The sequence below is a fragment of the Botryllus schlosseri genome, chromosome 15, assembly GCF_051294905.1.
Source record: "Botryllus schlosseri isolate E-star chromosome 15, Bs_hap1, whole genome shotgun sequence".
Lineage (NCBI taxonomy): Eukaryota > Metazoa > Chordata > Ascidiacea > Stolidobranchia > Styelidae > Botryllus > Botryllus schlosseri.
The window spans coordinates 7004598-7029344 of record NC_137250.1 but is presented as its reverse complement, the minus strand read 5'-3'; the positions used below and the strand labels follow the sequence as shown (position 1 = coordinate 7029344).

The 24747-nt window shown below is 41.6% G+C and overlaps 1 protein-coding gene and 1 long non-coding RNA gene across 3 annotated transcripts; both read left to right on the top strand.

Annotated features, from left to right (window-relative positions):
• The first annotated feature begins 422 nt into the window (after nucleotides 1-422).
• LOC145457172 (high affinity choline transporter 1-like) lies at nucleotides 423-13350 on the top strand. Its single transcript, XM_080335346.1, has 9 exons — nucleotides 423-724; nucleotides 793-941; nucleotides 1014-1134; nucleotides 1255-1403; nucleotides 10759-10893; nucleotides 11665-11818; nucleotides 11882-12108; nucleotides 12193-12339; nucleotides 12973-13350. The coding sequence occupies exons 1-9, from the start codon at nucleotides 550-552 to the stop codon at nucleotides 13318-13320; spliced, it is 1605 nt and encodes a 534-aa protein (XP_080191472.1). The 5' UTR covers nucleotides 423-549; the 3' UTR covers nucleotides 13321-13350.
• A 5275-nt stretch (nucleotides 13351-18625) lies between these two features.
• Nucleotides 18626-24431, top strand: LOC145457386 (uncharacterized). 2 transcript variants are annotated; one of them, XR_013920866.1, is made up of 5 exons: nucleotides 18626-19888; nucleotides 19948-19983; nucleotides 20048-20084; nucleotides 20148-24100; nucleotides 24199-24431. It is a non-coding gene; the product is annotated as an uncharacterized LOC145457386 (long non-coding RNA). The 2 variants fall into 2 exon arrangements; XR_013920865.1 differs by having other exon boundaries at nucleotides 18629-19888; nucleotides 20148-24431.
• Nucleotides 24432-24747: the final 316 nt, after the last annotated feature.

Here is a 24747-nt window from a genome sequence, read left to right as displayed (position 1 = left end):
ATCTTCCCTCGCTTGGTAACTTTTGAAAGTGATGTGATAGTGAAATTTGATGATAGTTTCAGAGTTTTGGAGTAGTTCTTAAGTTAATTTTAAGTTCTCAAAGCTATAAAAATATTTATGTAGCAGTTAAATTTTGTCGAATAATTCAAAATCCAAAATGACGACGCGAGCCGTACAAAACGATCTCGCGGGCCGCGTATTTGAGACCTCTGGTCTATATCTATAGTAATAATAATAATATTAATAAATGCAATGCATATGATGACTTCCGGGAATTCAATACTGCAACTCCGAAACGAAATTGATTTTGCAAAGTCATAACAGCAACTCTATTTCCTGTATTTAATGGGGGTATCATTCATAATTCCAAGAAGACAGAAATTATTGTTTAATGAATTATTTCATTTCCTAACGTGAAACTACATGACCTATATGTCACCTGCGCAATAGCGACGATTCCAAACTCAGTGTGATACGCAGCGGTAGATTTAGTACAGTGCTGCAATCGTGATATTGTCTATAGTCAGGAAAACTTGTTACCTGGAAACGATGGCCTTGGATATAATAGCTCTTGTCTTAATCATCATTTTCTACGCGATTATCACCGCAGCTGGAATATGGGCGGCCAGAGTCACCCGAAACCGTCGAAGCAAGACACCCTCCGACACCATGATAGTGGGGGGACAAGATATCGGTTTATTTTTAGGCATTTGCACAATTACAGGTTTTTGAAACCGATGCCAAAACGCAATAGACTGATATTAACCGTGTGTATGTTTGACATATATGCAGCATCTTGGATCGGTGGTGGAGCCCTGAATGGCACTGCAGAAGTCGTCTACTCTCCTAAGCTTGGACTTATCTGGGCTATTGCGCCACTGTGTTACGGGTTTAGTGTTGTGATCGGTGGATTATTTTTCGTAAAGAAAATGAGAGAAGATGTAAGAATTCCGCAAATGGGGTTTCCTAGCTTCAAGACTGCACTGTGCGACCGTAACCATACGTTTTTTCAGGGCTATATCACCGTCATCGATCCGTTTGAAAGAACTTTGGGAAAGTACTTTGCCCTATTTTACTTCGCCGTAGAATCATTCGCTGTCTTCATATACACTGCCGCGATCTTGAACGCTTTAGGTGAGTAGCGCAGTGTACATGATCAGATCATATTCCGTTACATGCCCATATACTTTCAGTACAGGGGCCTATACTCCGTCGTGGTTATTTCTTATTTCCTAATATGTTAACTCCATTCAGGCAGTACCATAGAAGTGTTAGCGGGAATGAACCGGATTGCGTCAATTATTTTATCCGCTGGAGTTGCCACCCTTTATACTCTTCTTGGTGGAATATATTCAGTCGCTTACACGGATGTTATTCAGCTTTCTCTGATGATCCTTGGATTGGTGAGTTATTATTGTGACTGCACTAGTGCACGTGACTATATACTGACTAGGGTTGCATTTAAAACAAATGTTTGTTTAAAACACGTTGTCTAAAATATGTTTACCTTTTGTTTAAAGTTGTATAATTATGCCATAATTGTGTAAATACTTTACAAAAACATGTTGTATGAGCCTACGGACGACAATTACCATGCACCCGATATAGCCAACGTATGCGATATGGGATGGCTGTAACCCTCGAAATCAGTGGTTCCCAACCTTTTTCGGTGGCAGGGCCAAATTTAGAATTTCAGAGTACGGCCGGGGTCGCACGAATACCAGAGCAATGAAAGGAACCCAAAATAGTCACCAAAATATGAAAATTGGCATTGTTCCGATCATTCGCTTGACGCCATTGGCCATTGTGTTGCCGCGCTCCCGTTGTTCAGAACAATTAACCTTTGCTGGCTATTTCGGAGTAGTTTTATTGCCCTGGCCAGATTTCAATTCGTATTTTTGGAATCAGTGCGACACTTGCTTTGGATAAACACTGACATATCAAATTATTCGGACGCTTGGGTCCCGAGCTATAGGACTATACCAATTAGGCTGCTTTTTGCCGGCTAAGCTGTAAGCACAGGGTTGTAACCAAGTCACAAGGCTCCGAGTCACAAGTCAATCTCGCTTTTATATTTTTGACTCGAGTCAAGTCGAGTCATTTTCAATTCCCACCGAGTCAAGTCCGAGTCCAAGTCAGCGAGCAGAGGATCGAGTCCGAGTCATGGTATTATGACTCGAGTCCGAGTCCAAGTCATTGTGTTGACTGCTCAGTTTCCGGTTGAAGGCTTCCTAAACTCACTTTTTAAACTCTGTTTGGTGATATCGAATGGTTCGCATTTATAATATATCAATTTTCCTCACTTTTAGCAGTTTCTGGTCGCATTTTCAAGCACCAGTACCAACAAACGAAATCCCAATAGCGTGTTGGCTTCGAAATTACAATGAAATGTCGGTCTTGGCCGTCTGAATCTCGAGTCAATGACTTGCTTCGAGTCATGCGCAATGACTCGAGTCCAAGTCGAGTCAATACACAGATTGACTCGAGTCGAGTCGAGTCAATTCCGTATTTTGAGAAAATGACTCGAGTCGAGTCGAGTCATCAGAGAATCGTCGAGTCAGACTCGAGTCATTACAACCCTGAGTACGCATCTTGGCGTATTGAATCGTGAGTCACTTGTTGCATATCTATCCGTAAATTAGTTATCAATACCCAGGGCCGTAACAGCACTTCGTCAGCCCCCCCCCAAAAAAAAAACGTTTCTCTTGGGCCCCCCATAGGGGGATAAACCGGACTTCGAAGCCCCCGGACCCTCTCTGACTAGATGGCTGTTTACCGCTATTTAACATCTAAATCGGTGTCCGTTTTAGGAAGCTTCTCTCGACTAATCGCGCGAAGCGCGAAAAATTTCTATAATTCATGATTGAATCGGTTTGTATAATCGGGAATTGCATATATATTGGTATCAATTTTTATCCTCTCTCTGCTCATGGAATCAGATTGAGCGGTTGAGCCGACTGAGTAGTGTTTGAAAAGGTAGAACCCCTCAATAATAATTAAACATCTTCGGGCGTATACCCGTTGGCAGGAACGAAACAGCACTTCGTCAGGCCCCCCCAAAACACTTAGGTCATGAGCTCCCATAGGGTGATAAACCGAACCCCCGTGCCGTTGTTCACTTCTGCCACGAAATCAGGATCCCCGTTTAGTGAGCCAGCGTGGAGCGCGAAAATTTTCGATAATTCAAAGTAAAATAGGTCAATAAGATCGGGAATTGCATATATATTGCTATGCATTACTTGTCCTCTCTGCTCACGTAATCAGATTTACCGGTAGAGCTGAGTGAGGTGTCTTGGAAACTGTAGGGCCCGTAAATAATATTTAAACATACTCGGACGTCTATGTCTTCGTGCGTCGTGGCGCGGTAATGGCCAACGCCGATATGCCCACTTCTACAAATCTTGCGTATTTCATCTTGGTCGAAGAGTACCCAATAATTAAGGTACTTGTAAACTTGAAATCGCGCGCAGCGCGAAAAATCTTTGAAAAAGTTGCATCAAATTTCATAAAATACTTTATAATTTAAACTAATTCACTAAATAATTTTGGACCCCTTCGAGCTCGTCAGCCCCCTCCCCAAACGTTGGTCTTAAGCCCCCCGTAGGGTCTAGGGTGATGAGCCGAACTTCTGGGTGAATTCGCCCTCCAGACTCCCCTCAGCCTATACGCTTTTCCCGATACTTATCAGCTACATTTCATATCCTGATTAGTCAGTCACATTTTCTTGCCTATTCGCGCCAAGCACGAGAAAATTCGGTCAATCGGTCAATATGATCGGGAATTGCATAAACTGCTATCAGTTGTTTATCCTCTCTCTCCTCACGTAACAGATTTGCCGGTAGAACTGAGTGAGGTGTGTTGGAAAAGGTAGGACCCCTAAGTAGTAATTGAACATCTTCGGACGGACCCGTTGCTATAATACTTCGTTATGATGATATTTCGTGACCTTCTATATCTGCTTTGTCAAAAGATATTGAAATCGCCAAAACGTACTGAACGAACGGAAGCACACGATTTCACATTGGTATTTCTTTACTGGCAAATAATTTTTCCTGCGGGATGACTTTTGTACTGTGGGGTTCAAGTCGCGAGGACAGGAACAGTCGGCGCCAGCCATTTGTGTGCTTTGCCTATGGACAATCAGACATATATGCATTTGTATATATATCGAAGTTTTCGGTCAGCACAAGGGCATTCCTTTTTGGCTGAGGTTTTCTTGCTGCTGATCGTTCTGGCACACTTCTTGGAGTCGCATGCTAGATAGCCTAACAGTAGTTCTCAACCAGGGGTCCGCGAGACCTGTAAATTTGCAAAATGATTGATACCTTCATTTTTAATTTTTTAAATAAGGGAAAGCATAAGATGGTTTTCCTCCACAACTGCTAAAACCTCATTAGTCGCATCATCGGAATAATCGTATGACATGAAATATCCCACTGTGAAAATTCATTTTAATTGCCAATAACCTACTGATACCAACATATTGCTGTTTAGAGACGTTTTGTTGGAGTTTGTGGAAAAATAATAAATATGGAGATTATTATTATTATTATTATTATTATTATTATAGATGGTAAAAAAATGGAAGTGGCGCATATCACCGATAAAGGTCTGGTGCACCACGTGCAAGGTTAATCGTAAAGAATAGTCAATTCAGGACAAATACAAATGAAAAGGTTGAGAAAATCATAGCAATATGTTACAAGAATCCACAAATTCGATGACAGTCGTAAAAAGTAGCGGGTTAACTAAAAGGTTATGAGTACTGAACGCAAGATGTAGTCCCTCACAATAGTGTTTTACCGTGCGTCTATGGTGAGCGTATTTACAACATGACAAAAGAAAATGTTCGACGGTGTCTGGTACGAAACAGAAATCACATAAAGGAGAGTCAATACACCCAATTTTAAACAGATGCACATTCAGCCGGAAATGACCGGAACGAAGGCGAAACAAAATATTCTCATGCCGGCGCGATATTCCATCTGACGATATTCGGTCGAATATGGAAGTTTGAAAAACTCTATAGTGACATCCTTTTTCATTGTTTCTGTATTCCGTGTCCCATCGCGATCGGATGGACTTCCGAATCGCGCTTTTCGCATCTGAAAACTGAATCGTTGGTGACCAAAGAGGTGGAGGTTGAGAGGCTGCTGTACGCGCTAATTCATCCGCAATTTCATTTCCGTGAATGCCGCTGTGACTGGGTATCCAGCTGATGGCTACGTCGATGCCTGCCCGTTTGATCTGTTCAAGATAAGGATACATTGCATTAAGAATATGACTAGGCATGTCTAGCGGCTCGCCAATGGTCTGTATTGCGCTGAGGCAATCACTAAGTATGACGAATTTGTCTGTGCTCAAGCCGTTCTCTATTATCCATGAAAGTGCATACATGATCGCATCCAATTCAACAGTAATTACCGACTTCAATGGTGAGCAAGTTTGCGAATATTTCATTAGCTTCTGGGGTATGTAAACACCGTAACCAGTGGCAGTGGACGTTTTTGAGCCGTCTGTGTATACTTCAATATATTGGTCACAGACTTCGAACAGAAAGTCTTTGAAGATAGAATTTACTTTATGTGGGGTATCCAGTCTGGATATCACGCCACACAGTTGCGTGTGGACGTTTAGTGGGCTAACCGACCACGGCTCTCGAAAAGTAGGATAGCGCTGGCGAACACTGAATTCCGCCAAGATTGGCGACTTGGAAACTATATTGAACGTGACGAAATTCGGCTTAGTGAGACTGTATATTTCTTCCCATGAATCCTCTAATAGTCCTAACGTCGGGTGGGATCCGGGTGGATGTCTAAGAAGATGACAACGGTATACGCTACAAAGATACTTATGCCTCAAATGGAGAGGAAACTCATTACAAGAGGCCTCAAGTACGCAAATAGGTGTACTGCGCATGGCGCCGCAGCAGAGACGTAAAGCCTGCTGGTTCTGGACGACTTCGATTTTGTTGATGTGGCACTTAGGGGCAAAAAAATACGCTGGCATCCTATAATCTACGACGGATCGTATAACTGACCTGTATAGGCGGAGGAGAGATCTCCTGTTCGCACCCCAATTAGTGCTTGTCAATGCACGGAGTATGTTTAATCGTTGACAGCATTTCTTGACGATGTTTGTTATGTGATCCTTGTATGACAAGGTCTTGTCGAATGTAACCCCCAAGTATTTAAAACTGTTAACGAGCTCAATTCTGTGATTTTCGATCGTCAACGATATTTCTGGAATATTACGTTTCTTACTAAAAACCAAGGCAACCGATTTGCTTTTTGAGAGAGTAAACCCCCATTGATCACACCATTTCTGGACTGTATCGAGAGAGGTCTGAAGGGATGATACAAGAGAGGGTATTGAGAGTCCACTTTCCCAGATTGCGGAATCGTCTGCGTAGAGGCCAATCTGGCTGGGTATCAAAGGTGGCAAGTCGTTGAGCATGACAGTGAAAAGCAAAGGACTAAGAACACTACCTTGTGGAATTCCGTTTTCTAGGTGGCCGGTGTCCGATAATGAGACCCCTACTCTAACCTGGAAGGTTCGGCCGTTGAGAAAGTTTGCTATCCACTTCAACATTCTACCTCTAATGCCAAGTTGCGAAAGCTTGTGTAATAATCCGCTACGCCACACCATGTCATACGCGCGCTCGAAATCCAAAAACACGGCCACTGTTGAACGCTGGTTATTTATCGCTTTGTAAGCTGTATCATGCATTCGCATGATGTGATCGAGGGTGTTACGTCCTTCCCGGAAACCAGATTGAGAATGATGGAGCAGACTTTGTGATTCTAGGAACCAACGCAATCTGCGGGCAATCATTACTTCGAACACTTTCGACAGATGGCTCGTAAGCGATATTGGACGGTAAGATGTTGGGTCCGATGTATCCTTTCCAGGCTTCAGTATCGGAATAACGATAGAGTGTTTCCAATCACGAGGAATCTGACCTTTTATCCAGGATTTATTGAACAGATTCAGTAGCCGCGACGTGGCAAAGCGAGACAAGTTCTTCAGCATGGCGTAACATATCGAATCCTCTCCCGGGCACGAGTCCCTACGGCTATGCACCGCAGAACGTAGTTCGGCGAGGCTGAAAGGCATGTTGATTGCAAGTTCGTTACCACTTTCGAATCCTGGAATGATATCATTGCTTCTCATGAACTCCAACTGATTAGATTGGAATGTTGAGGAGTAATTATGATTGCTAGAGACGTCGGAAAACACTGATGAGAAAATTTGTGCTTTAGATCAGTCGTCATGGTAACTGTTGTCCCCGGAGTACATCGTCGGCATGGTTCGAAGTGACGTGGAACCGGACATGGCTGCAATTGTTTTCCAAATCCTAGAAGAGCTCGTTTTCTGATTTACCGAATCACAGAAAGCCTCCCAGCATTTTCGTTTAGCTGATAATATTACTTTGCGGCATTCTGATCGCATTTTCTTGAAATTTATCACCTCTGTCATGGCAAACGTTCTCTTCATTTTTTGAAAGGCGGCTTTTTTGCGGCGTACTGCACGGGCACAGTCTTCGTTCCACCATGGGACTGGTATCTTAGTAGAAGCGCGCGATCGAGGCATTAAAATTTTTGCTGCCATTTTCAGACAATTTGCAATCTCGCTGTTAAGTTGTTCCACATCACCTGAACTAAATTCACCTATCATGTTGTCCACCGATTTAGAGAATTCCAACCAGTTTGCTCGTTGCATGCACCACTTTGTTGGTCTTGTTTCACTTCGGTTTTGACCTATATTGGTATCAATTTTTATCCTCTCTCTGCTCATGGAATCAGATTGAGCGGTTGAGCCGACTGAGTAGTGTTTGAAAAGGTAGAACCCCTCAATAATAATTAAACATCTTCGGGCGTATACCCGTTGGCAGGAACGAAACAGCACTTCGTCAGGCCCCCCCAAAACACTTAGGTCTTGAGCTCCCATAGGGTGATAAACCGAACCCCCGTGCCGTTGTTCACTTCTGCCACGAAATCAGGATCCCCGTTTAGTGAGCCAGCGTGGAGCGCGAAAATTTTCGATAATTCAAAGTAAAATAGGTCAATAAGATCGGGAATTGCATATATATTGCTATGCATTACTTGTCCTCTCTGCTCACGTAATCAGATTTACCGGTAGAGCTGAGTGAGGTGTCTTGGAAACTGTAGGGCCCGTAAATAATATTTAAACATATTCGGACGTCTATGTCTTCGTGCGTCGTGGCGCGGTAATGGCCAACGCCGATATGCCCACTTCTACAAATCTTGCGTATTTCATCTTGGTCGAAGAGTACCCAATAATTAAGGTACTTGTAAACTTGAAATCGCGCGCAGCGCGAAAAATCTTTGAAAAAGTTGCATCAAATTTCATAAAATACTTTATAATTTATACTAATTCACTAAATAATTTTGGACCCCTTCGAGTTCATCAGCCCCCTCCCCAAACGTTGGTCTTAAGCCCCCCGTAGGGTCTAGGGTGATGAGCCGAACTTCTGGGTGAATTCGCCCTCCAGACTCCCCTCAGCCTATACGCTTTTCCCGATACTTATCAGCTACATTTCATATCCTGATTAGTCAGTCACATTTTCTTGCCTATTCGCGCCAAGCACGAGAAAATTCGGTCAATCGGTCAATATGATCGGGAATTGCATAAACTGCTATCAGTTGTTTATCCTCTCTCTCCTCACGTAACAGATTTGCCGGTAGAACTGAGTGAGGTGTGTTGGAAAAGGTAGGACCCCTAAGTAGTAATTGAACATCTTCGGACGGACCCGTTGCTATAATACTTCGTTATGATGATATTTCGTGACCTTCTATATCTGCTTTGTCAAAAGATATTGAAATCGCCAAAACGTACTGAACGAACGGAAGCACACGATTTCACATTGGTATTTCTTTACTGGCAAATAATTTTTCCTGCGGGATGACTTTTGTACTGTGGGGTTCAAATCGCGAGGACAGGAACAGTCGGCGCCAGCCATTTGTGTGCTTTGCCTATGGACAATCAGACATATATGCATTTGTATATATATCGAAGTTTTCGGTCAGCACAAGGGCATTCCTTTTCGGCTGAGGTTTTCTTGCTGCTGATCGTTCTGGCACACTTCTTGGAGTCGCATGCTAGATAGCCTAACAGTAGTTCTCAACCAGGGGTCCGCGAGACCTGTAAATTTGCAAAATGATTGATACCTTCATTTTTAATTTTTCAAATAAGGGAAAGCATAAGATGGTTTTCCTCCACAACTGCTAAAACCTCATTAGTCGCATCATCGGAATAATCGTATGACATGAAATATCCCACTGTGAAAATTCATTTTAATTGCCAATAACCTACTGATACCAACATATTGCTGTTTAGAGACGTTTTGTTGGAGTTTGTCGAAAAATAATAAATATGGAGATAGTATAAGATCAATCAGGTTGACTTGGTAATATTGGAGAAACCTTTTCGATTTAAAGTTGTCAGTGTCATCAAATTAGTGAACAGTCGCTTGAAATAAAAACTCCTGAAGTATTTTCCCTAATTTTCCCCAATGAAGGGATTTAAACATCGCCACGAAATCCAACTTATCCTGTGATATACATAACCACTATTCCAGAATAACTTCAAGATGAGATGCTAGATAAAAATGACTAGGCTGGATGTTGCAGGTTCATTAACAATATGTTTCTTCATTATGGTGCCATCAATGTTGCGAACACACCCAAAGTGTCGTCGGAAGCGTTATAGCCATAGTAGTTAATATTACATTAGCTTCCATCTATCATTGTGAAAATGGATTTGCGGCACTCGTTCATATAAAATCGAAGACGCGGACTTTCAAGACCACGTACTCCAAGAAACACAGCTGCAAAATTAGCTTTGAAATAATAAAAGTCCGTCCAATTTCTACTTGAATAGTATGATGTTATTTACAAGAAAAGTCATTTTGTTGCTGTTTATCACAAGCCTGCAGTTCATATTTGCACAAGACAGATGACGGTCGCATCATAATTGCGGCAATTTGAACCAAAACTTGAGAGGGTTCGCGAGGGTCCGTCACTGTCAAAAAGGGGTCCGCGAAGCCCAAAAAGTTGAGAACCACTGGCCTATATAACTTCATATGTCTTGGTGCGTCATGGCGCGGTAATGGCCGACGCCGAAGTGCCCATTTCTATAAATCATGTGTATTTTTGTTGCGGGAAGGATACACCATAATCAAGATTTCCGGCAACATTAATTCGCGCGCAGCGCAAAAAAAAATTGAATAAGTTGCATAAATTTCAAAAAAAAACTGTATAATGTATGTTAATTCACGAAACAATTTTGGGCCCCCTTTGAGCTCGCCCCCAATTGGGGGGTTTGGGTGATGCAGTTACGGTCCTGGGTATTCGCAATGGGAATATTGACGATGAACTCGATGCTATCAATTTTGCTCTCTCCTAATTGTTTTTAGTATAGCCTACATTTCCACTTGTAGAGCTTTCGTTATCGACGTATCAATAACATTTTAGATAGAACCTGCCCACTATAGGCTTACTGTACGTATATGTCCAACGCATGTTGCCAGTACTGAATCTGATTTGTAGTTGATTTAATTTTTGATTGTGAGAAATATCAGCTGTCGAGTAGGTCGATTAAGTTACGTGACCGAATTGACAGACTCTATGCCATAAGTGATTTTTACGAAAGTTGAAATATTCAAATTCCTTCCTTCCTTCAATCCGATATGTCTACAGCGTATGATGTGATGAATTTTCGGTATTTGCTTATCAGCTACTGGTTATTCCATTCGCACTTGCAAACGAAGCGGTGACAAGCATCAGCGAAACCTTTGTAGCAGAAGGTGGGTGGTCTGGAACTTGGAATCCAAACACAACCGGCCCGTTCATCGACACGTTATTACTAACGGTGAAGTATACTTATTAGTGTGGCAAGCTTTTGCAACTTTTGCAACTTTTATTACAGTTTCCGACAGCTTTCTAAATACTCGGAATTAATGTATGTAATATGATGTTTTCATCGGCTTGTAGGAGTTTTATACTGCCACTTGTTCCCGTTTTTCATGCAACTGTTTACTGCAATGCGCAAAATATAAATGAGTGATTAAAAAAACATGCTACAAAACTATTTCTGGCATGGTTCTATTCTCTTTAGTTTGCCTGACAAAGGGCTGTGTGATGGATTAGCTGCATCTCAATGTTATATATGACGTAACAGTTGACTTACAAGCTAGAAGTTCAAAACCCCAGCCAAGCACGATAGTGCCCGAACTAAAATATAAGTGGAAATATATGACTTGGCTTTTGGCCAAGCTCACACAAACGGAGAGAGAGAGAGAGAGAGAGAGAGAGAGAGCTTTTTGAGCATCTCATACCATAATAATGTAAAATAAACTTGAGCATAAATGCAACTTTTTATTGCGACTTTGGTAAAAATTAAGTACAGCTTTCTCACGATTTTAGTGCAACAAAAACTTGCCCTACTTATTACTGACCATCGCTATAATAGCTAGGCCAAGTAACTCCCGGAAGAGCGTATCCTGATAAAATACGATGTATCTATGTATTGTATATGTATTTCATTATATAGGCTATTAGGAAGTGATTAATGTGATCAAAAAATCCAAGTTCACCTTATAACCTGCTAAGGTCTAGGCTACTTATTTCAACGTCTTCACAGCTGCTTGGTGGAGTACCAGTACAAGGATCATTCCAGAGGTTCTTGGCAATTGATACGACGAAGAATGCACAACTAGTTGGAGTCATCGGCGGTTTATTATCTGCCTTAATGATCATCCCCCCAATTTTTATCGGAGCAATTGGAGTTTCCACAAGTAAACTGTATCATTGCTTTGTCGAGAGGAGAGACAAAACATTTTGACTTGACAATTTGTTAGATTGGACGATGACGTCTTATTATAATGGAACCGGAATCTCTCCTGCGGACTTGGGAAACGAAAGACAAATTCTTCCGATTGTGATGCAGTACCTGACGCCGTCTGCAGTTGGCTATATCGGCCTTGGAGCGGTGACGGCAGCGGTCATGTCGTCTGCCGACTCTGTTGGGTTGGCGTTTGGGGGGGAATTCGGTCGTAACGTCTATCATGCTATACTGAGACCTAAGGTCAGTATTATTGGTTGTAATAATGAGGCCAAACCTGTCTAACGTCGTATTTTGCACTTACTCCACTTTTTATCGACGGGACAGGCGTCGCAGAAAGAAATCACATGGGCCATTCGAGCAGCCATTGTCGTGTTTGGTGTCATTTCCGCTGCCATCGCGATCCAGTCAACATCCATAATGACCCTGTATATTCTCTGCACAGATTTAATTTATGTTCTTACATGGCCTCAGGTGAGACAAACATTTGAAGGTTCGCTATCATCATTCATCATACAAAGTTGTGTAATGCAATAAATTACGCAAGCCCACATGTCATTTGATTCGAGGGTGGATGGAGGCTTCTTGAAAGCTACACCTCTTCTTTACCTCAATGCATCACCAAATGAGCTTCACAGCGGATCAATCGATTTTAAGCTACACTATGATAGTCTCAACTCACATTCTATTCAATGTATTACGTAAATACAATGCACATTGCACATTGCATGCATCTTCCGTGAATGAATATAAATACCTAACGACACATTGAATTCGCACCAACAGTCCAACACCCTGCATAGTGCACACTGCAGTGCACAGTGCACTGCACACACACAGGCTATAACATCACAACTGGCGACAATTAATAAATGCGTGTAACGATTTGCAATATTTGCTGGAATTGGAGAGAACAAATGACAAGCACAGCAGGAATCGTATACGCCTAACGCCTATTAAGCATGCGGGCTATGCGGAGTGATGTCCCCAATTAGATACTCCTATTCTAACACGAACCTTGGGAAAATCGGCTGCAGCCTGTAGTTTATAACCGCTTGCACTCTCGTGTCGTTCATTAACTTTTGGAAAATCTATGTATCTTCACAGTTCGTGTGTTCCTTATATCTCGACACCAACGCATATGGAACGCTTTCTGGAATCATTATCGGTCTTATCCTTCGAATTGGCGGGGGCGAATACCTCCTTGATATACCAGGACCGTTCAACTACATCGGCGGCTTCAACTTTCCAGTGAAGACGGTCGCCATGGCTACCACATTCGCAACAACTGTGATGGTATCGTGGATTGCAAAGTGGTTGTTCCAGGAGGGATACGTCTCGACTCGCTACGATTTCATGAAAAGCAATCTTGTGAAGGAGACTGAAAAGACCGTTGATACCAGCGAGAAAGCATTCGAGACGCTGGCTCTGCAACAAAATTCCGATAAATTGTAATAAAATGGCTGGTCGAGCAAACTCATGTAATCACATTCTTTGTAATTTTGTGTCTAGCGACAAACGTTACGGTACTTTGGCGAAGGTCATAATTTGGATACTCCGACTACCGGTATGCATGGCATTGGCCAATGCGAATCACCGATTCAAGATATTTATAATGACTTACGATTCGAATCAGGCATCTCGAATCGGCTTAGGTCTTTCCAATAAATATTCGGATAGTTCGTCGAAGCGAATCAACATGAAATAATCCGATTGTGCGTACTTTGCATTGGGAGTGGACACTGGAACAGACTTGTACAAACTACTAGATTTTCAAAAAGCGCAACAAGAATAGGATTACCATATTTCTGTGACTCAAATTCCGGGTATTCTTTAGCGCCCACTAGTGGATTTTAAAATGAGATATGAGCTGAGCACATTGTCTGCCAATATGACGTCACAGTAGCAAAACTTTATCATCGACCAAAGGTGGTCACGATCCGGTTCAGGAGTATGTGGCTGTGTGTTGCGTAACCAGGACCGAAACCACATTTTCCAGCCCCCTCCCGCCCAATTAAACAATGATTTTGGGCCCACCATAGGGTAATCGATGCAACTTCTGGGAGGAGCTTGCTGTATGCATCTGGTCGTTATATTTTTTGAATTAATTCGGTCAAATGTCAATAATATTGGTTCTTCCATATATTACTATATAGTTTGATCCAGTGACGTGCGGTGAGGTTCATAGCTGGTGAGGCACGGACCACTCCCCCTCCCCCACACACACATACATACGCACGTAAAGTACCTGATAAAGAGACCCAGAATGTGAATAACAACAGCAGCGGGTATAGAGAGAGCATTTTCTTTCCACACTGATAGCCGTTGCAATTCCACATTCTACAATACATGTAGGACTGGTCGCTATTGTGCTAAATGGGAAAGTAGTTTAGACGGATACAAATTATACATCTCTTCAACAAGCAACGGTATAAATTATGCGAAGCTCATCAAAGTAGCATCCTCATTTACAACACAGCATAGAGGCCACAAACAACGATAATGCAGCCTATGCAAGTAGCTATCACATACTGTAATTTAACGGAAAATACATAACAGCCACATAAGTAAGGGAATGTATTTGCTCCGCATTACGTAGTATTGGCCGTCGCTACTATATAATTACTACAGGACTGTTGTATTCCGAAATCGATAGCGCGTTTCACTGTGCTGCGATTGTCCAATTGTTAGCGAATAGTGCACGAGGCAGATTCGTTTGTGCCTCACCTGGCTATTGTTTCTCTGCGATGGCATTGTCTGTAATAAAGCCGAATGTCACCGTCCTTAACAATTTTGGGGGGTTTTGAGGCTCTGACACTCTTAATATTTAGATTTTCGGAATCAGTGTGACGATAGCATTTGATTGATACCAACAGTTATGATTTCCGAGCTATTTATGATGCATTGCCTTGTCGCAGGTGAGGCACGACCCACCCGTGCCTCCCCTGTGCCTCAATTCTCCTTTCGCGCTGTATTTCTGAATAATAATTATGCAAATTGATGATGTTGGGTGAAAAAATGTCCAAATTTAGTTATTTATGAACATCGATGTAAAATATCAATAATCATCGACTGATGGAGGGTTTTCACAATTTTCACTTACTCACCCTGAAGACAGGTGAGGCACTGCCTCACATGCCTCATTGGACCGCACGTCACTGGTTTGATCCCATCTCCGTGATAGAGCTGGTGAAGGATGATGACTTCGACAATACTGGGAGCGTAATTGTACAACGTTAATTCATGTTCATGTCACACCGTTAAGATTATTTATGAGCCTAATGCCGGTGCGCACCACGGAGCTTTATAGACACCCCACATCCGGTGGTTTCCAACTTTGTATGGTCGCGAATCCATCTCCAATTTGAAATTGTTTCGTGATCCAGATCAAAATTTGACGCGCTGATTACTAAAAGAAGTCCAGACTTTGTCCAGACTCTGTCCTGATATATTTGAGGCTGATTACGTTAAACATCTTCGTGAATCCAATGATAAAGGCAAACGACCGACTCCCACGTTTAGAAACGCTATCTTTGAATAAAACATTTAAACGGCCATAACCGTCTCTAGAAATATACCTTTCTCCTTTAATTGCGATTGCAGTAAATGAAGGATATTTTTATTTATTTTTTGTTGCAGTTTTTGCGAGGGTGGCAGTCCCCATATTAAAATAAAACAATGTGATAGTAAATTGTATTCAAAGTTGTATAATTATGCTATAATTGTGTAAATACTTTCCAAAAAACATGTTGTATGAGCCTACAGACGATTACCACCCGATATAGCCAATGTATACGATATCGGATGGTTGGAAACCTCAAGATAGTCGGTTCAACAGCTATAGTACGTAGATATTCATCAAAGGAGCTATATTTATCCTATATTTTCACGTGTCAATGCCAATCCACTATGACGTCACAATGGAATTTCCCTGACGTCATGGCTTGAAAAAACAATAAAAAGCATATTTTAAACGATGGCCTTGTTTTAAACATGTTTGTTTTAATTTGATTTTTGTTTTAAATGCAACCCTAGTGATACCCGTTACTAAGTGTTACATGCAAAAGGCTCTTTCTGACCGACAGAGCGTACACCATTTCCGTCTTGAATTATTCGCCGTAAACCGCCGCGATCCTGGATCAGGTATGGACACTATATAGCTGCAAGAGCTGTGGGCTGTATAGGCATTTCGCAAACAGCTTATTGGCTTAAGCTGAAGCACTGCATGCAGGAAATTTTATACGTAGGCCTACCTCATGGATGGAACAATTTCAGTAGGTTATTTTCAGGGATATATAGAACTCCGGGATGGCTGACTCCGTCGATTGCGTCATCACGGTCATACACAAGTAGGGTCATTTTCGCGCACTCACTTCAGATAGGATTGTTGGTTGACAGCGCTTTGTCTGTGCGTAACTTGGAGACTTGGAATTACCTTTCTGGTTTGTGATTGCTGGTAGATGCGTATGATATCAATATTTTTAATTGTTTATAAAGCTAGAGGACACTTGTGATGATCAGGTAGTTGATAATTTTAGCAGTATTGGTTAGCGGTATGTAGTTTCAGCTGCAGGTTATGAACGGCGCTACCGTTATGTCAGTACCGTACGATATATCGCTGGTATTCGGAATATCTCTGCTTATCGAGTATGTTTTGCTACATTGATCAGCGTTAGTGTATATCAGGATGTAGCAGAATGTTGAGAATTACATTTCAGGCTGATTCTAATATTGATTACGTTATGCATTAATGACTGATCTGATGCTATAGAACTGCATAATAAGCCTTGAAGTCCTAGGCTGTACTGTACAGTGTACAGTACAGTGGCTGCCGCCAGTTTAGAGTGACTTCGTCTGTTAGGATTTTATGTAATAGGTTAATCGATGATTAGAGTTTGTCCATGCTGCGCTCCTATTTGTAGTTAACATGATGCAGAACAAAGGAAAGGAAGGAGTATCGAACGAGCCTAACGATTCTATACCTACCCATGGTATGCCATAAGACAGTTATATAGTTGTATAGCTTGAAATGACCGAAAATTGCAGCCTCTAAGTACCAGTATGCAAGTTGCATTTCAGTCAGACAGTCAGGATGGTTTTTAGACTTTTACGTAAAATACAAACCCTAGGAGCATGGTAGTGTTAGAATACAATACATGGTAGTTAGAAGTTTACATAATTGTATAAAAGTCCAGGCACCATTTAAATTCAATCTGTTTTTACAGATACGGTACCGATAGGCTACTAGTGACACATAAATATGTTTGTTAATGACTGTCAATCAAATGCCACTATACTGGAAAGAAACCTCCGTTGCAGTGAACTGTAAAGAATGACGGACACAAAATATAGCGTTTGCTGGCCACTGAAACTTTTGAAGATACAAAACAGGACTATTCATCACATCAATCGACTTGATGTCGGCCACTCCCTCGTGATGGATAAGTTAACTGCATCGTCAGGATGTGGCAATTGGGAAAAGCTGTGGGAAAAACTCTGGACTCTACATCAAAGTTTAAAAGGTTTTGTCAAATCCTTGCAACACAGCCAGGACCTCTCCTCAGCATGCATGGGTAAGTTTGTCTGATTCTGGTGAGCTATATCATATGAAGGATTGAAATCCATCTAAATATATTGTTGTGTGTGAGTAGTATAGTAGATCGCTCTGGGGGTGCCTGGGGCTCTTATGGTGCGGTCGCACATCGTATGGAAAACTCGTGGTGGCACATCGTACTTTTTGACCCCCCCTCTCGGTCGCACATCGTAATGCGTTCTTATGGGTGCGCTCGCACATCGTACTTTCAGGTATAGGCATCTGTCGCACATCGTATTGAAAACTCGTGTTGGCACATCGTACTTTTCGGTATAGGCATCTGTCGCACGTCGTACTTTCGCATGTCGTATTTCGCGTATAGGCAGTGGTGGTGCTTCGCCATGTGTTCTTATGGGTGCGCCGGCATATCGTACTTTCGGGTATAGGTATCTCTCGATCGGTGTTGAATATGTATCAAGTAAATAGTCACGTGATTGACTCTTAGTTAATGTGTATATCCCAAATTATTATATATGACCGATTCGAGGGAATCCCAACGTTTACGGTGAGTGCAACAATGATATATCGTTATTCTTATGGACGCGGCGGCGATTCGTACTTTCGGGTATAGACCGCGGCGACACGGTAGTTGACATAGACGCAACATGATAACGTTACAGGTATAGGGATCGCTCACACGAAGACGCCGTAGTTTAGTCGTGACAAATGACCGATCGTGTTCTAAGTCTTTCCTCGCTATTGATCCCTACGTAACCCGAATAGTACTTTCCGATCGGATTATTCGCACCTTGTATACCACTGTTTCGCACCTACAGAATAGTCTACTGTTCACAGTCGCGACTTCACTGCGATAGTGCAATTTTCGCACCTCGATCAGTAGAACAACACCGCGCTAACCCAGTTGTCGAATCACATAGGCCAAACATTTCTTGTGAGTGGAAATATTGTATTACAGGGTACAAATAAGCAAACTATTCTTTCCATTCAACAAGTCTAGTTAACTGATCGATTTTCAATCTGCCGACACAGTTTTTAACACGAGTGAGTTGATATTTCTTCCCGGGTACGAGCGAGGCTTTGGTCCATTGATCCAACACGACCTCTCCGGTATCATCTTTCAATGTAAAACTATATAATTTCAACTCCTTTCCGGTACCAGAATTGACCATCTTCTCCTCTCGAAAAACACACGTAGCGGTGATCGACACGTATTCATCTTTATTTCCGTATACCGATTCACAGGTCAATAATGGGTATTCTTCAGTCGTATGTCTCGATTTTCCATGCAGGGTTACTGACGAGGCCCGTCCCAGTAATACAGCAGGTTTTCCAGTAAATTTATCAATTTGGACCCATCCGGATTTGACCATGATTTTTTCGTTTGGAGAATGCTTTCTCAATGTTCCCGAACAATTCATGATTGAAACACGTGAAAGATATCTCTTCGTTATTACCGTCGATGAATATACCTTTGAGATATTGACTAACGCCACCTCTTTTGGGTGATGAAACGAATTTGACACCGACGCGAAAATTTGAAACAGCTCCGACTTGCATACTGTTGACGCTGTTCGATGCCATATCGTTTGGTAAAGTGAGAGTCATCAACAAATCCATCGACATTCATAGAATTACGCACGTGGTATTGAGCGAATTAACAGTCTGTGTATGACATTGATGACCCGTGTGAATAGACTTGGATTGAAATAAACTTTACAGGAATTCTGTAGGAAATTACACCATTTACAAGTGACAAATGATACGAATGAATTTTCTTCTTACCCAGTCGCTTGTCAATGTACTGTAATGAGTATTCAAAATGTCTGTTGTTAAATCTCTGTACACCGCTATGGAATGAATGTCACTTTTCATCGCCGCAATGCTTATGACAGTAAAAACGCCATTCCAATCGATGCCGTATGATCGAATCGAGTCACCCAACGCGGTGAAATCGCACTTTCGAACACAGTTCACGTTTTGACCACGTACATAGAAATCTAGCACTCCGTGGATGAATTTTTCCATTTCGCTTAAACTGGGAGTTGTTAACTTATGATAGTATAGAAGATAATTCTCAATAATCGTTCTAGTTGTCATAGCGAATGTCTGTAACAATAACCGCGAAGTTAACCCCAATAAGGTGTGAAACGCCGTGCGGGTATCGAGAGGGAAGGGGTTGTTACATAATAGAAATAAAAAGCGAGTCGCCTAGGCGCGTGAAAACGACCCCTATAAATAGACATCACCGCATGTCGTACTTTATTGATCCAGACATAATCCGCGGGTTGGAACAGTTAGTTTGAGCTAGAGAAAACGACGTATTTGATGAGCTGAGTGTATTCAAGAGCAAGTCAACGGTTAACTACTTACGAGGTAAGGTATTCGGTGTGACTACTTTGATTTATGAATATAATTTGTTATTCGTTTATCCGCCAGACACAACAAGCGTGGAATTAAAGAATTGTATCGGTGAGTTATTACTGCTCGGAACTAGTGAACATGATTTAATGATTTTTTGTTTTGAACAGATAAAGCAAACTCAAGTTGAATACACGAGTCTACTGGTAAGTTACCTGCTATAACACAACGTTAGTGAGCATAGATTGATGTGTTACTTCTTTTATTAAGCATGAAGAGGCGAAGACACCAGCAAAGAAACTAGATTGTAAGTAACACAGTATAATATTCATCTAGTGTCGAATTTAACCGCGTGGTATCGCTTTTACAGATGAGTCGACGAAGGAGAAATCGTGTTCGCGAAGAAGAGAATGCACCGCCAGAGATCGGTGAACAATATCAAGAAGTTGTATCGCAGAACTGGCAAGCGATAAAATCGTATGTAGTGAATGAGAATCGACACGTGTATAATATTCGGGTCATCCATCGTGAGCTATCGGATGTTTTCCGCGATATCCAAGCTATATTTTTCTCAGAGTCGACCCGTTTCAAAGTGAATTTCGCGTATGCATTTATTTTACACCACATCGAAACTATGAGATTTCGTTATTTCCACGCATCCCCAAACATTGATAGTGTATTAGAAACCCCTGCGGCGATTTCGTCACTAGCTAAATTCGATGAATTTGTGGGGTCTATACACTTGGAAACCACACTAGATTTCCTACAAGACTCTCGACCTGATACAAAATATCGGGCGATCTGTCTGACTAATGTCCAGTTTTATGTATATCCTACCGATGGCATGTTGATTGGCTGCGTCGGTGTTAAAATACCGCCGGGTCTGACGCAATCGAGATGTGTCATGACATTTACCCATCGAAAAAATAGGAATCGGTACAATGACAATTTATGCGCTTTTCGCTGTATTGGTCACTCACTTGGAAAAGATACAAAATTGATGGCTCAACAATTTACTTCGGTGTATGGTATCAGTGTGGAATCTGGTGTAACACTTGACATGTTGAATGATATCGAGGTCTTGTTTAATGTGGCCATATTCGTGTACACCAAAACCGGGGGAAAAGCTAGTGCACTCCGACGCAGTACCTATGAAGCGAAGGCTGTTTACCTACATTTAGAGGACCGACATTTCTGTCTTATTACTGACATGAACCGATATCTAAAGAACTATAAATGTACTGTTTGTGAACGATTATTTGATGAACAATATGAATTGACCAGACACAAATGTGTAACGGGTCCTGTTGAAGTGTTCCCCGGTGGGGTTTATAACCCTCCTCTGAACATATTTGAAAAGCTCGATCTTGAAGGGGTATTCGTTCCTCACCGGCTTCGTTATTTCAAATACCGCATCGCGTTCAGTATAGAGAGTGTGTATGATACCTCAAAAACTTTGCGAGAGCGCCAGAACATTCCCATCTCTGTTAGCATATCGTCTAACGTGGAAGGTTACTTGGAGTCGCATGTAATTGCCTCGAGCGGTGATACAAACGATTTATGCGCACAAATGATTGATCATTTTCATGATATTCAAAGTGAATCATTCAGACTGTCACTCACAGAATATCGACCCTACCTGGACATGCTCAAATCGAAAATTACCGAAATGAAAGTGCTCGATCCTTCAAAACACCCAACACCCCTTGAACGTTTACAAGTGGAGTTTATGAATTATTTACGTCAAATTCCTGTGTTATCATTCAACGGCGGTCGGTATGACTTGAACTGGCTCAAAGCGTACTTGTTTGGTTTTCTCGTTGACGACAATCTTAGTGTACTGAAACGCGGTAACAAATTTCTCTCAATGACGACCAACAGACTTCAATTCTTGGACATTGTGAATTACTTGACACCCGATTTCTCGTATGATTCATATTTGGAAACCTTCAAATATAGCACCGCTAAAGCTCACTTCCCGTACCAGTTTCTGACTAGTTTGGAAAAGTTGGATAACTCGAGTCTTCCTAACCGCGACGAGTTTTACAACCCACTAAAAGGTTGCAATATATCAACATCAGAATATGAAAACTGTTTGAAGGTTTGGAACGACAACAAAATGACCTCTCTGCGTGATTATCTCAAATGGTGCAACGCGAACGATACTCACTACCTCATAGAGGTTTTAGAAAAAACAATTCCAATCTTTCAAAAGCCAATTCAACGTTGATATATTCAAGGACGCGGTCTGCCTGCTCGGGGTTGTATCGAGACATCTTTTTAATAGCATCCCACGTGATTTCACAATGTTCAACGACAAACATAAAGATCTGTTTTCGCTATTCAGGGATAATTTAGTGGGTGGACCATCGATCATTTTCCATCGACACCCAAAACCAGGTGTAACTCGAATCAAAGAACATGTCTATAAGGAAAATGCACAGATTGCGCAACATATAACAAGTATGACCAGCGACTCACTCTATCTGTATGCTTTAAGTAGACCAAGTCCAACCGGATTTGCGGTACGTTGGCAACCAATCGACACCGAGTGTACCAAATTCAAACCTGTCAAGACCGCACCGAAATGCTCAGAGGCTGTCACTCAGTGGCTGAATTGGTATTCCCATATTCATAAGGTGCATGTTCACCACGCTTTTAACGGATCTGAAATTCACGTGGGCACGCGCAATTATCGACCTGATGGGTTTTATCGTAATTCAGCCGGACAAGGTATAATCTTATCGTTCCTTAGATGTGATTTTCACGCCCACGATTGCAAATTCGGATGTGATGACCCAGTACGTCGAGAGCGAGCTAAACGCATTCATGATTATTATGAAAGTCTCAATTATCAGGTTGTATGTAAATGGGAATGTGAGTGGAATATTGAGAAGAAGAGAAATCCTCATATTGTGCGATATCTCGATGGTATTCGACCACAACTGACTCGTGCCAAGTCTGTCACCCCACAGAAATTGATGGAGATGGTGATGAATGGTACTTTCTTTGGTTGTTTGCTGGTTGATATTTGTACACGACCACATTCGAAAAAGCGATTCGCTGAACTCCGCCCGATATTCAAAAATACCGCAGTGTCTCGCGATACCGTGAAAAGTGACATGAATCAGCTTGCTGTAGATCGGAAGTCGCCCAGTAAACCCACTGACATGTTGGTTGCGTCGTACTGGGGTAAGAAAATCTTGCTAACCTCCGACTTGATCAAATGGTATGTAGATCACGGGTTGGCGGTATCAAAAATTTATGAGGCTGTCGAGTTCGCCAAAAAGACCTGTTTTGCTACCTTTACAAAAAATATCTCAGACTGTCGACGTGCTGGGTATCGCGATCCTAACACGGAAATTATTGGGCTAACACAAAAACTCGCTGCGAATTCTTGTTATGATCGTGAGTTATTGAATCCGTGTAAATTCGAACAAACCACGTTCTGTGATAAAAGTGAATTGAACGCAAATGTGAAGGATCGTTTTTTCATCAAGTGTGAACAATTAAACACAGATCTATTTGAAATAACGAAGCACCCTCAGAAGATCGAGCGAGATAACTGCATTCAAGTATCGTTCTGGTTGTATAATAATGTCAAATTACGGATGTTGTCGTTTTTTTATGACTGTTTATGTAAATATTTTCGCACCGACTGCTTCATGCTACTTTCGGTGGATATCAATTCGTTTTTCATCGCTCATTCAGCCCAACTCGATGACATTCTCATCTTCGAGAAAAGGAATGAATTTTACTGCGATTACGAGAATTGGTTTCCACGTTATTTTTGCGATGAGCATCGAAACGAATTCTTGACTGACCCGACTTCTTTTGACCGCTCGAGACAGTGTTGCAAAGACACGTATGCTCGTTATCTTCATCAACCTGGTTTGATGGAAGTGAGATACGACGCCGATGCATCTTTCCACCACCTCAATCGTTTTCACAGTGATCAAAGATAAAATTAATCATGGTGTTGAATGTTATTGTGGTGTACTTGAATATATTTTGCGCGACTTTAATTTAATTGTATATTTTGTGTGTTATTGTATTTTCTGTGTGTTTTATTTTATTTTGATTTACTTGTTTATATGTTTGATTTACTTGTGTGTGTGATAACGTCTCATTTGTTTTCCAGATGGATAACACTATTTCATATCTAAAGTCTGTCATGTCATTAGATTTACACACATTACATGTAGAGAGGATTACATTGGAGCAGGAATTACCACAGTTCATGATTCTTGGTTCTACCAACAACTCCCAACGTCGATGATACCCGATTGATGAAAAGCAGACCACCAAAACTTGTGCTCTGTGGTGAGGTATATAGTTTGTTATAGAAACACTGTTAGCTTTTAAAGCGCTATGAATCCTCTCGTATTATGAATCCTCTTATGTGATTTATTATTTTGCAGATTGGGATCAGCTGCTTGACGACCTGAAGCATTCGTAACACTACAACTTCCACTGACGAAATTACGAGGGATAGATGAAGATTTAATAACCCGTGGAAAATTGTTAAATCGAACTCTACTGGGTTTGTATATTCCACTAGAACAAGATGACTACAACAGTGGATATTCCCAACCTTGATGATATATAAACACATGTGCTTTATCTAGTTTTCAATAAACAACAAACGATGGAATTGATCCACCCTTTCGCATGCATTGTGAGTGGTCCTTCGAGAAGTGGGAAGACCACTTTTGTTGCAAAGCTGATTAGACATGCGACATCAATGATTAAACCTAGTGTGTCCAGGGTCGTATTTTGTTACAATAATTATCAGGAGGTTTTCAAGACGATGCATAACGTAGAATTCCACGCTGGTCTAGATATTTTAGAAGAGTTGAAGGTTTGCTCTGAAGACACCTTGATTATAGTGGATGATTTCATGACTGAGACAGCGAAAATTGCAGACTACTTTACAAGATTTTCTCATCATTCAGCCAAGTCAATTTGTT